Here is a 16785-nt window from a genome sequence, read left to right as displayed (position 1 = left end):
CCATCTTCACTTACGGCCCATCTCCTGATTTGGCCAAAATCTGGTGATAACACAACTGTTATGTCTCGCAAAAATAATCTTCCTGGGATTGCGATGTATGGCATAATAGACATCTGGAATTAAAAATCTGGGTGTTGACATAGATCCTCCTCGGAATCCCGCCAGCACGACGGCGTGGTGACGGTGGTGGTGGAGATCTCCGGCAGGGCTTCGCCGCAAGCGCTGCGGGAGAAGAAGGAGGAGGAGGGAGTAGCTAGGGTTCTGGCGCAGGGTGGTGCTGCGACTTGAGGTGCCCTTGGGGTGCCCCTTGGTCCCTTTAAATAGGTGGCCAAGCCCCTTGGGTCGTCCATAAACCTGCCCCCAAGTTTGAATGAGTTCCGACAGGTTTCCGGTTCCAAAACCCTACTCCTACTCGGACTCTTTTGCCAATTCCGAAATTGCATTAAGGAAAGACTCCTTTTCTCTTAATGCAACGTGGTTTAACCTATTATGGAACCCTCGGGACTTCCTTAGAAAACCCGGGTCGTCCCGGACACTTCCGGAACCTTTCATAATATTCCGGACTATTCCGGTCCTTCCAAAACCTTCTAGAAGCTCAGGTCAAAACACCATACTTTTTCCGAACCCCGGAAAATGACTTCCCATATATGAATCTTATTCTCTGGACCATTCCGAACCTCCTCGTGATGTCTCGGATCCCATCCGAGACTTGAACAACATTCGAACTTCATTCCATATTCCATATCTACTTAAAACGACATCAAACCTTAAGTGTGCCACCCTACGGTTCGAGAACTATGCGGACATGATCGAGACTCCTCTCCGATCAATAACTAATAGCGGGACCTGAAGATCCATAATAGCTCCCACATATTCAGCGATGACTTCGTGATCGAAAAAACCATTTACATACGATACCGATTCCCTTTGTCACGCGATACTTTACTTATCCGAGGTTCTATCATTGGTATCTCCATACCTTGTTCAACCTCGTTACCGACAAGTACTCTTTACTCGTACCGTGGTATGTCATCTCTTATGACCTAGTCACATGCTTGCAAGCTAATCAGACGACATTCCACCGAGAGGGCCCAGAGTATATCTATCCGTTATTAGGATGGACAAATCCCACTCTTGATCCATATGCCTCAACTCATACTTTCCGAATACTTAATCCCATCTTTATAACCACCCATTTACGCAATGGCGTTCGATGTGATCAAAGTACCCTTCCGGTGTAAGTGATTTACATGATCTCATGGTCGAAAGACTAGGTAACTATGTATCAAAAGCTTATAGCAAGTTAAACTAAATGACTTGATCTTATGCTATGCTTAATTGGGTGTATGTCCATTATATCATTCACCCAATGACATAACCTTGTTATTAACAACATCCAATGTTCATGATCACGAAACCATGATCATCTATTAATCAACAAGCTAGTTATACAAGAGCCTTACTAGGGACTCCTTGTTGTTTACATAACACACATGTATCAATGTTTCGGTTAATACAATTATAGCATGGGATGTAAATTTTTATCATGAACACTAAGATATAACAATAACTAATTTATTATTGCCTCTTGGGCATATCTCCAACACTATCCTCAACTCTTCAGAGTTCCGCAACTTTGGGGTTAGGTTTCACTTAAGGGACAGATGATGTTGAAATCTATAATTTAGACAAATAAAGAAGTAGAATTTAGATATGTGGATGCAATGGGTTTAAAACACAAAACTGCCTCCTGATTTGGATAATTTCCCCTCTATAAAATCGACTCCGCTACGATTTGCAGTATGTTTCAATAACGAAACCGACTAAGTGTTTGATTTTCTCACCTGATTCTAGGACCGGCTCCACTAAGCTGGAGACCACTAAGCTGGAGACGGTGGACAGTATTACATAGTTGGTTACAGCTCTACTCTGTACTAGTGTATGTATATGTACAGACCAGAACGCAGCTCAATCATGATGCATATCGGAAACTAAAATGCTGAAACATTACCGCTCAATTTTGTCCACAGAGACATAGCCGATTAGACTACTTCAGTCGGTTGTCGTACGTCCCCCGTCGCAACGCAACAAACTGGCGCTAACTCATGAACACGTACACCACATAAATTTTGGTTCTGGCAACCATTTGTAGGGATCGGCACGTGTGGGTTGCGGACAAGGCTCGGCGGCAAGAAAACACCCCGTGAAAGCATTCCCTTTGGAACCTTGCATGCACCACGTCTCATCGCCTCAAAAACAAAGCTCCTTGTGCTCAACTCTCGTGCTGCTCAATGGAAATGCCAAAAATCCAGCTAGCCAGACCCAGACATGGATTTCTCTCGAAATAGCGCAGTGGTTTAAGGAAAAGTATGTGTACGCTTATACGTACATAATGCTCAGTGGTTTGATTTCTGATGGTGCTATTGTAGTACCGAGACTCGAATACTCGATAGCTAAGGTGAAAACTCTAGGTCTAGGTTTGATTGGTTGTGTCTAGCAATGGTGAAAGCTTATTTGTTGAAGGCATTGTTCGGAGAGCTCAAACTTTTTTCCTGTGTGAAAACCTACAATCTTTAATCGGACGATGACGTTGCTTGAGCATTGTTTCCTTCTTTTGAATGTTTTTTGAATATTCTCTTATGTAGTTCGAGTGTTGTATTTGGTAGTGATTTTGGTCCTGCTACGAGTGATCGATCACTGTGGCGGGTCATTTTCTTTCCTATCCTTTACCTGTGTGCATCCTTGATGTATCGACAAGTTGTTCACATTATGTTGGTGTAAATGTTTGATATAATTGATATCTTTTTTATATAGTTCCTTTATCGAAAAAATATTTACCTAATGCACCACACGAATCAAGCACGACGTGCACTATTCATGTTTTTGAACTACATACATAGAGGGAATAGTCTCTATATAATTACCTTTAGATATATCCAGCGCCAAGCCATTCAAGTTAATTAGCCGTGAATTAACCCGATTTTAATTGTCTAGATGCCAATGATCGAGAACCGCGCGCTAGCGAGCTGAAGTATGATCACATGGTGATCACGTACGTATCAACCCGTAGCTAGCTCCATATATAGACGCGTGATATGCCTTTGTCGCGCTAGCTCATCTTGCAATGCTGCCATTGTTGTCAAGCCCACTCCGCAACAACGCATCCCCTGGTGCATGCCCCCCTTCACGAGCGCGCAGATTCGTTCGCCCCCATGCACATCCCCTCTCGTGCGCACACACAAACGCACGACGTCACGAGCTAGCTAGCGGAACATATGCTCCATTGTTGATGGTTATGCAGCCGATCGATGGGGTCTTGCAGCAATCCTCCATGGTTTGACTCGCTGCTACTACTCGCATATATACGTTGCGCACTGTTGATCACATGGTGGCCAGTGCGGTGCTTACCTAATCAAGGTCTGCCCATCGTCGCCATTCCCGGAAAGAGAAGAGAAGAAAAACTTATCTTATCGGTCATCTCTGCCCCTTCTGTCGACTCTGGATAAGAGATCATATGGCAAGCTAGTTCCAAGTTGCAAGGGCACAGTGGTGCGTGCAGTTCTATCGAGCAATGTATACTCGAAGAGGGCGGCTATAGCTGAAACCATGTCCTGGCAAGTTGAGCCGCCAAGATCACGAGGACTGTATAAACTAACCTAGTTTGCATGGTTACTGATGTGGCCTTCCATTCCTTTTGTACGTACTTGTGCATATACATATGATGGAATATTTTGTTCATCCATGTGTGTGATGAGTAATTATATAATGCTACTAGCTAGCTTTCAGTCCTGGTGGTGATGAGATCCTGGCTTGGTAATTCATAACTTTGAGCAGCAGCATTGGCAAGTGGAGGCGACCGTAGAGGAGGAATTCAGTGTCTAAACTTGCAAAGTGAAAACCCAAGACCTTGTCTTAATTGGTTGTGCCTAGCAATGGCCTTACTGAAGGCATTGTTTTGTGAGTGCAGACTTTCTCCGGGGTGAAAATCTATGGTCATTGATCAGGACGATGACGGCGCTTGTGCACTGTTTACTTGTTGGAGACGTCACTATTGGAGGTGATGTATTTTTGGTGTTGTTACAAGGAACAAGTCACAGTAGCGGGAATTTTTATTTTCTGCAATTCGTCTTTCTTTTTTGGTTGTGTGCATCCTTATTGCGACTTGGACACTACGTTGTTGCAGAGGTTGTGTGTAATTGGTATATTTGTGATATTAATATATTTCCTTTATCGAAAAATATGTAGTGATAGTACGGTTTCTTGCCATCGACCCTTGGATGTATCATGTATGTGGTTTCATTCATATGTCGAGTATCCAATGTGTATATGTAGATATGTGACATAAATAGTACACATGGATCCATGAAGTAGTTCAAATGCTAGTTAATGGATAACGTTTAGGGACTCTTTGATTCAAACGATCTTCAACTTTTTCAGAGGATTAGAATCCTCAATATTTTTTCTAGGGGATTGTCTAACTAATATAATACAAACCATAGTTGGAAACTTTCGATTCACTAATTAATCTTCTACAAGATGATTTATTCTCTTATTGTGATAAAAGTACACTTAGGTTCAAGCGAATGATTTAGAATTCGAGCGACCGATAAAGACCCAACAAAGTTGCTCCTTTTAGAGGATTCCTCCCAAGAATATAAATCGGGGAACCGTCGGCCTTTTCACAAGACGGCACTAAACATAATTTAAACACGGGGCAAAGTGAATTAATTACATTGTTATACATGTTTTTTTCACTTCGAACTTTTTTCTGCAAGCTATGGTCTTCTCGAGTATAATTTGCTATCACTTATTATGCAAATTTAGTTTACATGTTGTTTATTATACATTTGTAGCACATATCCATGAAAATACACTAGCATTGCACTATATTTATTACTCCCTCCATTTCTAGATATAAGCCATATAGGTTCTTGCGAAAAATTCCATAATATAAGGTATATTACATTGCACCACTTATATGGACAATATTTTTAGGGATTTAATTATGTTTTCCTATCTTATTCAAAGTTCTCTATGAGCTCACTTTAATTGCCTAGGATTAATCTCGTCTAAACATGGTGTATTTTTTCCTCAATGTGCGTTCTTCACTTCCCATGCCACAAACCATATGGCTTATATCTAGGAATGGAGGGAGTAACATTTTCGAATTAGTTTCTTCATAAATTATTTTTTGACAACTGCATAAACTATATATTTTTTGTACATATTTATCATAGAGATCTCTAGATCATATGGTCTAAAAATATCTTAAATAGATGTTTTAGTACTATATGAGTAGGGAAGCACACATACACAAACTTCGCGAGCATACATTGTTCTATCACAAGAAGGAAATTTTTTGTTAGTGTGAATTTTGAGCTAAAACATTGTCTATTTTTAATGTAGTTATTAAATTTGTATTATTGGCAGTAGAAATTTTATTGGTACAGTTGTCTATTTGTGGTTCAATCGCACTTTCACTTTTTGGTTATCTATACTTTTTACTTGTTGGAATTGCAATTTTCATGTCATTTCAATTTTTTATTTATACATTGGCACTTCAATGATGTTGTACAAAAGTTACCGAAACTTTCAAATTTTTGAATCACATGTGCCCTATACATTCCCGAAAAGAATATTTATTACCAATGTGAAGATTAAGGTTTTTCCATGTCCCAATAGGCTGAAACTTTCATTAGTGTCAATCAATTCGGAGAAGTCTGACATATATGCTTACTGAAAACCGAAGCTTATACCGATTCACCCAATGCACTTTTCCAGAAAATTGCCCCCAGAAAAGCGATTTTTTTTGGCTCATTTTTGTTCTATAATGTTTTGTTGGCTTGGAAAGTTTGAAGTCCAAATATTATTTTATTTGGCAAAACAAAAAAAGAGAAAAAAAAATCTAAGAACGGATCTCGATTCAGAAGTGGTTTGTTAGATAGAAGGTGTGTGTGCACTCGAGTTCATTCACAACTTCCAAGCGAACGCGCATTTGGCCAGGGCGTGATGGCACCCCGACAATATCTCCCACCGTCCAGTGCATCAAGATTGGTGACTCATTTTTGCGAAAAGATCCTAGGTTTTACCAAATTCATATTAGGAAGTCATTTATGTTTATAAAGTTCTTCCCAAATTTCAATCTGGATCCATTGTTGTCGTTCAGAAGTTCTTCTGAATTTGAAGATCAATTTCTAACAGTCAAAAAAGTTCTTCACAAATGCACTGTGTATCCACTGTTGGCATTATAAAGTTATTCACAAGTTCTGCACTATTAGTTATAAGTAGCATGTATCAACATAAAAAAATCCATGGCAAATTATAAAAAACCACTAGATACATTGATTTCAACCACGTATCTCTGTAAAGTTCTTCACAGATCTTCGTAAGAAACCAGATTTGGGCATGAATATCTAACACAGTTTAAAAAAGTATCTACGAAAAAACATGAAAAATTTCTTCACAAATCTTCATAAGAACATACAATAACAACCATCTAATTAGAAAGAAAAGGAGGAAGAAAAGAAATATGGATCCAGCCGCCCGCGTCCACCCGCGGCACTCCGACCACCTGCCAAGGAGAGGTGGCCGCCATCTTGGGCACGGCCGCCCTGACAACCTAGGTCCTGCGGGGTTGGCCGTGCTTGCTGACGGTGGCCCAGATCTCCCTCGGCCGTGTCACCAGTGCAGGAGAAAGCTTAGGGGAGGCGGCCCCGCCTGATCACAGTGGTGCGCTAGTGGAGGAGGGGCACGAGGAAGCGTCGTGCCGGCCGGCGCGAGGTGGCGGCGATGAGGAGGCGGCTCTCTTGCCGGAGCTCCCGCGCAAAGGAGGGCGTCGAGGCGGCGACTACATCGCTGGAGCAAGGAGGAGGCGCGGAGGGGCGAAGGGCGACGAGACGGCGGCTCCCGTTCCTTAGCAAGGAGAGGAGAGGCGACGATTTGATCTAGGGCTAGGTTTCCCCATGATTTTTGGATTTTATCCGCAACTCGCCTGGGCTACTGAGTTATTTCACAAAAGTACAGGATTATTTTTAGAAAAGTGTCGAGTGCGAATCTCAGAGGTTGCCACACGGACGGGATATGGGTCGGGTGCCGTATCGCCCGCGCGTGATACTTATGCCTTCCAAGCCAAGTATCGCCATCTGTTAACCATGAAACCCAACTTACATCGTTATTTTGTATTGATTGATGCAGAGGTTGGGCTTCCCTGAAAAAGACAAATTTATTTTTTGTTGTATGTTGCTATATTCTTCTTAAAAGCATAGTTTTAGCTAAACTGAATGCAGATTTGAGGGTTTTAGCCGAACTGAACATGAAAACATTCGAGTACGTCGATGAGGTGTTATTTTCACTTGCTTTGAAAACAAGTGAAAGAGAAGATACAAACAATAATGCATTACGAAAGTCACGTGAGTGGCCACCGCGAGACCACTATAAAAATATGGAGAGCGAGCTCTAGCCTTCTCGCCTTACTACTCGGTCATCCATTTAAGCTAAGCTGCTCCCAACCAACATTCTCTCTCCTCCTCTCAAGCTACCTCCCTCCGATCGATTGGGCAGCCGGGCTGCGAGGCTGTGCTGCGTTTCGTGTGGCAAAGGCCAAAGAGCGCGGGCGCGAGGAGAGCTAGGTCAGAGAGAGATGATGTCGTCGAGGGAGCGCAAGAAAGCAGCCGCTCTGCAGGAGAAGCTGCAGCTCCTTCGCTCTCTCACCCACTCCCATGCTGTAATTGATTGATCTTCCTCTCTTTTAGCATCTCAGTTTCTTCTCTCCAATCTCCAATAAATATGCTTCTTCTATCAACGAGTTCTCCCAAAACACATATAGTTCTTCCATCTTTACATTGCCTTGGCGACTGAATAAAATCGATGTAATTGGTTGCTGCAGCTGAGCGATACGTCGATAATCATGGACGCGTCCAAGTACATCAAAGAGCTGAAGCAGAAGGTGGTGATGCTGAACCAGGAGATCGCTTGCGCGCAGGACTCGCGCAGCAGACAGAACTCTTCCTACCCCACGGTACGCAGCACGCGCGGCATAGACACAACTAAATAAGCACAGATAGATATGATTTAAATTGCTACATGCAGTATAGTACTGTAAAAAGAGTATCGCCGTACAGGTTTTCTCTTTATCGAAAAAAAGGTTTTCTCTTCACATGCTAATACAAGACAGTGAAATTTGGATCGAGCAGTACACATGTAGGGCCGAAGAGTACTCACATGCATAAAGCTTCCAAATCTCCGGGACATGCATTTATCAGTTGCTTAATTATTCGATCTAAATGTGTGTGCGCAGGTCAAGGTTGAAACCCTAGGGCACGGGTCGTTCCTCGTCAACGTGTTCTCTGACAAGAGCTGCCCGGGGCTTCTTGTTTCCCTCCTCGAGGCCTTGGATGAGCTGGGCCTCAGCGTCCTCGAAGCCACGGCCACCTGCGCCGACACCTTCCGCCTAGAAGCCATGGGAGGGGAGGTATTTTACAAACAAACAAAGCAAAAGTAGCAAATTACTACAGTCTGAAGATTGCTTGATCGAGATGCAAACAGATAGTATAACTGAACTCATGCTTAGTTTCCATGTCGTTTGTTTGCGCAGAACCTGGTGGAGAACGTGGACGAGCTCGTCATCAAGCAGGCGATGCTGAGGGCCATAAGAACGGCCCGCTCATCCCAGAGCGGCGGCACCGAGCACGACGACGACCAGATATAGCGCGAGCAAGCAGAGCTGCCTCGCCCTCCATTGGTCTACGTCTCTACGAAATACTAGTTTCTACTATTCTCACTATATATATATCCCCTCTCTCTCTCGTTCGTTTTTCTTCATCGTACTGGTGATCAGATGTGCCACCCATGGTAAATTCGACGGTTCGACACCATTGCTAGGTCTTGTAATGCTGTTAATTAGGGGTGTATCGGGCAATTAATGGTTAAGATCGTTATCATGCAACATGTGATGGGAGGTTCATCTGAAAGGAGGCTAGCTGGCCTGTTGTACTATCATGCAATGTAAGCACTCTTGTTGATGCAGGAAAAATGTACATGTCCATTCATGCACCTTTGTCCCACCTAGCAATCGCATGATGAACCTGATGAGATCATCATGCATCAGGGCCTGCCTGACCACGCATGCATGCACGAGCACTACAGTTGCTGCAAGCACCAGAAAGCTGATCTTGCTAGGCTCCGAAATCTCTAGTGGCTTGATGTATTAGATATGGAGCCCAATGTTTCCCTATGATGATATGATCATATGAATTGATGTGCTACTGAAATGTAGTACCTCCCCCATTCTAAATCAAGTGTTGCAGATTTGATCAGATTTAGTCTACATGCGGATGAATCTGGACATGTTTTAATGTTTAATTAATTTGAAACCAAGGAAGTAGTAGTAGTATAACGAACGACCCAACTGTTTTTACATGTAGATCGAGCTAGTCACACGCTCACCCCAGTCGGTCCCAATGAAAGAGGAGCGGCAAAAGGCCAGGTTCCGAAAACCGAGGAAAGCAGCCAATGAGAAGCCATAGACCGGGCCGTGCAAGGGTGATTGATTTAACCTGCAGTCACTCTCACACCTAGCATGCACTAGAAGGTCGATAATGAGAGAGGCTCTACAAAAGCAAAGGGCGTGGAGGTGGATGGATCGCGCGATCGAGGAGGCAACAAAACGTCGTGCCATATCATGAGGGAGCACGTACCCAGCCTAGCTACTATGCCCCCGTGACACGGGTGGCTCACGCGCCAAGATCCCGTCTCCCCGGCTCTCTTCTCACCTGTATAATAACCATCAGGCAGGGCCAGCGCAGCGGCGCGTCGTGTGTGTAAACAGGCAGCCTCTCTTCATGAGCATAAGAGCATCTTCAGTCGCCTCCTAAACGGCATCGGATCGAACGCTTGAGAGACTTTTTTTCATTCGTCCGCGTTTGGAACACGTCGCTGCCCAGTCATCTCCCCCAAACAGAAATTTAGATTTTTTAACTTGCTATATATTACATGGATTTGAACGAAATTGGATGAAATTTAAAACTAAACCCTAATGGCCTAGCTTCGCCGTCGTTGGTGATGTCGACGAGTGGCATCCCAGCGTCGTGGATGGACATGGAGATCGTCGTGTCGATGTCGCCCCTCTAGGCGTCCTTGTCGTTCAAGGACGCCATGAACACCGCGTGTAGCCGTGGGCCGTCCTCGGGGTCGGCGCTGCTCGTACTCCGCCATCTGCGCGGCCTTCAGGGCTTCCTCGCCGTCTTGCTCCTCCTTCACCTCCGGCTTCGGAACGAGGAGGGCGCCGGCGGCACGCCTCTGCTGCTGCCGCGCTGGTTCGCGGATGGTGATGTTGCTGCCGCCGCGCCTCCGAACTGCGGGCAGCGTCGCATACTCGTGCTCCTCCTTCACCTCGCTCTTCGGCACGTTGTACAGCGTGGCACGGTGCGAGGAAGGCGTCGACCGCGCCGGCCCTTAAGAAGAAGAGTTCGCGGAGGACGAGTACGTCATCCTCGGCTGCCAGCATGCCGAAGCCCGAGGAGATGGCAGCAGAGAAGGTGTCATATCTAACCTTGGGGCCTTGTTGTGGATGCCGTCGACGACGGCCGAGAGGGTGCGCCTATGAACGCCCCAGAAAAGGATGCGCCCCTCCTTGTTCCTCGTGTTCCTCCGGCCGACGAGGCCATCGATGTTGTTCATGTTAGCGTCGTACTGTGCCTGGAAAAAGTCAGCCCACCAGCCATCGTTGCCGGTGGGGGCCTACGTGGGATCGGCGCGATCCTCGCCGTTGAGGTGCACGCTTTGGGTTCTTATCGTGTCCCTCCAATGATCGGTGCCCGGCGGCGGCGGGACACCGATCCCGTTGACAGCCGGCCTCCAGTCGCTGCTGCTTGGCAGGTGCATGTCCAGCGGGACATGGTATCGTGCGCGGTACAGCGCCCACGCCTCCGCCACCGTGAGGCTTCCGCGGATGAAGCCATTCGTGGTGAGGATATTCTTGCAGGAGGACGACATTAGAACATGGCGGGAGGAAGGAAGGAGGGGGCTCTCTCTATTGTACAACGGCGGCAGACGAGGTGGCAGCGGGGCATTGGCCGCAATAAACACCGGTGTGGATGGCCACGCGGCCATACGCGACGGGACGCTTCACTGCCCCGCCTGGGAAAGCCTGGGCGCTATTAATGTCGATTGACCAGAGGTAAGCGACAGGTTTTAGACTTTCATGTCAATGACGAGTCGGGCCCGCCTCTCTTCTCGCTCTGTTTGGTGCGCCCAGAGCGTCCACTATGGAGCGGAGACGGGACCGAAGCGCCGGACACCGTATTGAACCGCGTCGGGCGAAAGGAGGCTTTGGGACGCGCGCCTGAGAACGAAATAATGTCTTGCGCGTCCCAAAAATATTTGAAAAACGCTTTATGGGACGTGACTGAGATGAGCATCTCCAGTCGCGTTCCCCAAAGCGTCCCCCAAAGCGATTTGAGGCGCACTAGACAAAAAAAACATTCCCAGCCGCGCGCCCCAAAGGCCTTTTTTGTCCGGCAAGGCCCAATACGGTGTCCGGCGTCCTGAGCCCGTCCCCGTCCCACAGGGGACGCACCGGGCACGCCGGACACAACGAAATGAGAGGCGAGGAGGTGCGGGCCCGACGCGTCAGCAGCTCGGACGCTCACCCGCCACCTACGTAGCGACGGTGCAGTTGCCAGGAAGCGGAACCGTCGCATTGGCAATCGCGTCGACGACGCGCCAATCCCGCCGGAATTGAGCACGGACTCCTCGGAAGAACAACCGCCGCTCTCTTCTACTTCTGTGCTGCCGTTCATCCGCGCTCAATAAGACCCGTACGTACGCCGCCATTCATCCAAGCCTCCAGCCGACACCTCCAGCGACGATGAGCTACATCTCTGAGCTCCCGTCCGACACCTCCAGCGAGGAAAAGCCTGCTGGCTGGTGCCATTGGTGGGACAAAACCAGGACGCCCAGCAGCGGCGACGATTCCCCGCCGCCACTTGACAGCGAGGAGGAATGGCTGGGCGTGGAGGAGGACGCGGAGGAAGAAGAGAGCAAGGACGCGGCGGCGGTGGCCCGTGCGAAGGCGGAGGCGGCCAAGGTCAAGGCCGCCAAGGCCAAGGCCGACAAGGCCAAGGCCAAGGCAAAGGCGCAGCCGACGAGCACCGCCGACGACGAGCAGGACTCCGACGCGTCGGGCGCCGACACCGTCTCTTCGGAAGAGGTGACGAGCAGGAAGCGTCACCGCGATGGTGACAAGTAGAAGTAGTAGTTTAAAATAATTTATATGTAATTTAATTATATTTTTTTGAAGTTTTATATATAATTTGTTTGTGTTCAACTGATTTGAATATTAGTAAATAGTTTTCTTCTAGCAAAAAAAAAATACTTTTAATGTTTGGGGGCGGCGTTTGGGGGACGCGGCTGGGGCGCGACGTCCCCCAAACGTGACACGAACAAAACACGTCCCTCAAACGCTCAATCCGGCGCGGTTGGAAAGACGCACTGGAGATGCTCTAACAGTTTCCACCTCCAGCTAGAGCGCAGGAGCATCTTCAGCCTTCCGCAAAACGGCATCCGGTAAACACCACGGATAGACCAAATAGCGGGCGTTGTTGCTGCTTTTGGAGACGCCTCTGCCCAGCCGCATCTACCCATAGATGTAATAGAAAACCCCAAATTCAACTCCCAACAGCGTTATCCAAATACTATTATCCGCGCATGCAAATTTATCGTTTAATTCACTTACTTGCAAATTGCAATATCGCATCGTAGCAACGCACATGTATTTAGCTAGTATATTACAAAGTTGAATAAAATTCGATTAAACCTTAATTCGTCTTCGCTTTCTTGGCTTGCGACTGCCTCTTGGCTCTAGCTTCTCGCATCTCCCGGTGCAATATGGCCGCCGGTAAGGGTTGTGCTTCCCTACAGCGCCGCACGACTCGGGCGGAACTCCTTGTTATGGGCAATCCACTGATCCTCGCTGACGGCAGCCTCGGCGAGGGTTTCGGCGCTGAGCTCGATGATCATGTACCATTCGGCACCCACTAGCAGCCGAGCAGCCTCCTCCGTCGGTGCCGACTGGCAGGAGATGTCGATGACGCGCTCTAGTAGTCACGCGGCATTCATGTGATGTTGCGACGTCTTGTACGAGGCAAGCAATGCTAGTTGCTTCGGGTCCGCCAGCTTCGGAACGTCGTCCCATTGATCTTCCTCCAGCGCCGTCTCGCGCATCGGCTCCGCCATACCCTTCTCGTCGGACTCATCGTAGTATTCATAGTCATCATCCTCGTCGTTCGAAAGGGGGGCTAGGCAGCAAGGGTTCAGCCAGTGGAGAAGGTTCGTTCGTTGTGGCTCAACATGGAGTAGGTGGTGATCAGGCGGCCACGGAGGTGAGTGTGAGAGAAACGTAGCACGGTGGCCGATATTTTATACTAGGAGATGACGCAGGAAACAAAGGCGGGAGGCGAGGGAGAAAGGGTTGTGGGAGGAGTGGTGGTGATGCCACCGCGTTGGAAAGGCACGGAGGTGACGAGACGTCTCACCTGCCTCCACCTAGGAAACCGTGGCCGCCATTAATAAAAGTTGACCACGTCTCCACGGCTCGTGTCCGGCAAGCCCACATCACCTCCTCTGGGTGGGTCCATCACGGTTATCTTGTATAGATCAAACCGAACCAAATTGGGCTAGATTGCATTATATTGCAAGTATGTACTTTGTGTATAAATATCAATCAATGGAATCGTCTGAGGCATGTAATTGTAGCCCGACGTTAATCTCATACATGGTATCAGGCTAGCCGCTCTGATTCTTGACCTCTCACTCAAACCCTAGCCGCCCAAAACCCTAGACCCTCTTGATCTTCCACCATGACTTTGGGCGAAATCAAGGAGAAGGATGCCAAGCTCAAGTCTCGCCCCGAAGCCCTAGACGCGCATGAGCAAGAGCTCATCTCATGCCCATCTCATGTTGTACCAGACATCACAGGTGCCATGACAATAGCATCCCTCGATCCTGTGGCAGCCACATCCATGGAAAGCTCCAGCTGTTGGAGATATGCCCAAGAGGCAATAATAAAAGTGTTTATTGTTATATCTTAGTGTTCATGATAAATATTTACATCCCATGCTATAATTGTATTAACCGGAAACATTAATACATGTGTGTTGTGTAAACAACCAGAGTCCCTAGTAAGCCTCTTGTTAAGCTAGCTTATTGATTAATAGATGATCATGCATTAGATGTTATTAATAACAAGATCATATCATTAGGTGAATGATGTGATGGACACACACCCATAATAAGCATAGCATAAGATCAAGTCATTAAGTTCAACTTGCTATAAGCTTTCGATACATAGTAACCTAGTCCTTCGACCATGTGATCATGTAAATCACTCACACTGGAAGGGTACTTTGATTAAATCAAATGCCACTGCGTAAATGGGTGGTTATAAAGATGGGATTGAGTATTCAGAAAGTATGAGTTGAGGCATATGGATCAAGAGTGGGATTTGTCCATCCCGATGACGGATAGATATACTCTGGGCACTCTTGGTGGAATGTCGTCTAATTAGCTTGCAAGCATGTGACAAGGTCACAAGAGGTGACATACCATGTTACGAGTAAAGAGTACTTGTTGGTAAGGAGGTTGAACTAGGTATGGAGATACCGATGATCGAACCTCGGACAAGTAAAGTATCGCGTGACAAAGGGAATCGATATCGTATGTTAATGGTTCAATCGATCACTGAGTTATAGCTGAATGTGTGGGAGCCATTATGGATATCCAGGTCCCGCTATTGGTTATTGGTCGGAGAGGAGTCTCGGTCATGTCCGCATTGTTCACGAACCGTAGGGTAACGCACTTAAGGTTCGATGTTGTATAGTAGCTTCGGAATATGAGATGGAGACCGAATGTGTTCGGAGTCTCGGATGGGATCAAGGACATCACGAGGAGGTCCGAAATGGTCCGGAGAATAAGATTCATATAATGGAAGTCATCTTCCGGGGTTCGGGAAAAGTTCTGGTGTTTTGACCGGAGGTTCTAGAAGGTTCTAGAGGGCCACCGGTGGGCCCACCACCCTGGGAGGGGCCACATGGGCTGAGGGAATGCTGCGGGGGCCTCATGGTCCAGGTGCAGCAGGCCCAAGAGGCCCAGCCGGCCAGCCCCAAGAGATAAGATCAAATCCCAAGGGGATAAGATCAAATCCCTAAAAGTTAGGGGGAAAGACTTGGGGTGGGGGGGGGAGATTTCTTTCCCCCTTTCCCATGTGCCGGCCCTAGAAGGAGGTGGGACAAGGGGCGCAACCCTGGCCGCATCCTCCCTCTATAAATAGAGGAGAGGGGCAGTCGACCCCTGACCCCTACACTGAACCCTAGCTGCCACCTCTCCTCCCTCCTGCTTCTTCCTGTTCCGGCTTAGGCGAAGCCCTGCAGGAATTCTCCTCCACCACCACCACCACGCCGTTGTGCTGTTGGGATTCCTAGGAGAGCTACCACACCTCTGCTGCCCGCTGGAACGGGGAGAGGACGGACTTCATCGACACCGTACGCACGACCGAGTACGGAAATGCCGCCGGATTGCAGCACCGGACGATCGACTACATCAACAATGAGATCTGATCTCGTAAGGTTTTGGATATTCGAGGGTTAGTCTCTCATACATCTCATTGCTTCGATCTTCATATATTAGATCTTGCTTCTTCCTAGATTGGATCTTGGTTTTTGTTCATGTTCACGGTAGAAAATCTTTGTTTCCATGCAACGAACCCTTCAGTGGTATCAGAGCCGTATCTATGCATAAATTTGTTGCACGAGTAGAACACAATGGATTTGTGTGCGGTTATGTTTTTGTTGTCTTTAGTTATGTGTACTTTGCACCTTGCGGGATGGTGGATGAAGCGGCCCGGGCTAACTTTACATGACCGCGTCTCATGAGACTTGCTCCACGCTTGACATGCAACTTGTATTGCATAAGTGGCTTTGCAGGTGTCTGTCTCTCCCACCATAGTAAAGACTCAATTTACTATTTCAATTGACAACACTAGGATTACCGTTGTGGTTCATGTTCGTAGGTAGATTGGATCTTACTCGAAAACCCTAAACCACGCAAATTATGCAAACCAAATTAGAGGCGTCTAACTTGTTCTTGCAGGGTTTGGTGATGTGATATGGCCATGATGTGATGATGACTATATTTGATGTATGAGATGTTCATTATTGTAATATGGCAACCGGCAGGAGCCTAATGGTTGTCTTTAAATTTGCTAAGACATGTGTGTCTATTCATCATGTAATTAATAACTTTATTTCAAGTAGTTGTTATAGTAGCTATAAGTAATGGACAACCATGAAGCAGCGCCATGGATCTTGGCGCAATGCTAGTGATGATGGAGATCATGCTCGTGTGCTTTGGAGATGGAGATCAAAGGCACAAGAAGAAAATGCCATATCATATCACATTATCCATGCATGTGATGTTAATCCTTTTATGCATCTTATTTTGCTTAGATCGCGACGGTGGCATTATAAGATGATCCCTCACATTAATATCAAGATAATAAAGTGGTCTCCCCTCGTATGCACTGTTGCTAAAGTTCGTCGTTTTGAAGCATCTCGTGATGATCGAATGTGATAGATTATACGCTCACATACAACGGGAATAAGCCATGTTGCACACGCGGAAATGCTTGGGTTTGCTTGACGAGCCTAGCATGTACAAACATGGCCTCGAAAGACAGGAAACCGAAAGGTTGAACACGAGTCATATGGATGATATGATTAACATGTTCATATT

The 16785-nt window shown here is 46.9% G+C and overlaps 1 protein-coding gene across 1 annotated transcript; it reads left to right on the top strand.

Annotated features, from left to right (window-relative positions):
- Positions 1-7507: 7507 nt before the first annotated feature.
- Positions 7508-9036, top strand: LOC124682003. The gene is made up of 4 exons (XM_047216772.1): positions 7508-7723; positions 7886-8017; positions 8297-8470; positions 8594-9036. Exons 1-4 carry the CDS (start codon positions 7640-7642, stop codon positions 8705-8707), a joined length of 504 nt encoding a protein of 167 aa, XP_047072728.1. The 5' UTR covers positions 7508-7639; the 3' UTR covers positions 8708-9036.
- The last annotated feature ends 7749 nt before the right edge of the window (positions 9037-16785 follow it).

The sequence above is a fragment of the Lolium rigidum genome, unplaced genomic scaffold, assembly GCF_022539505.1.
Source record: "Lolium rigidum isolate FL_2022 unplaced genomic scaffold, APGP_CSIRO_Lrig_0.1 contig_64979_1, whole genome shotgun sequence".
In the NCBI taxonomy this organism is placed as follows: Eukaryota; Viridiplantae; Streptophyta; class Magnoliopsida; order Poales; family Poaceae; genus Lolium; species Lolium rigidum.
This window is presented reverse-complemented; position numbering and strand designations above follow the sequence as displayed.

Coding starts and splice junctions, on each gene's coding strand:
- LOC124682003 (XM_047216772.1), top strand. CDS start 7,640: ATGATGTCGTCGAGGGAGCGCAAGAAAGCAGCCGCTCTGCAGGAGAAG. Junction 8,018..8,296: donor AGAACTCTTCCTACCCCACG/GTACGCAGCACG, acceptor GTGTGTGCGCAG/GTCAAGGTTGAAACCCTAGG. Junction 8,471..8,593: donor TAGAAGCCATGGGAGGGGAG/GTATTTTACAAA, acceptor TTGTTTGCGCAG/AACCTGGTGGAGAACGTGGA.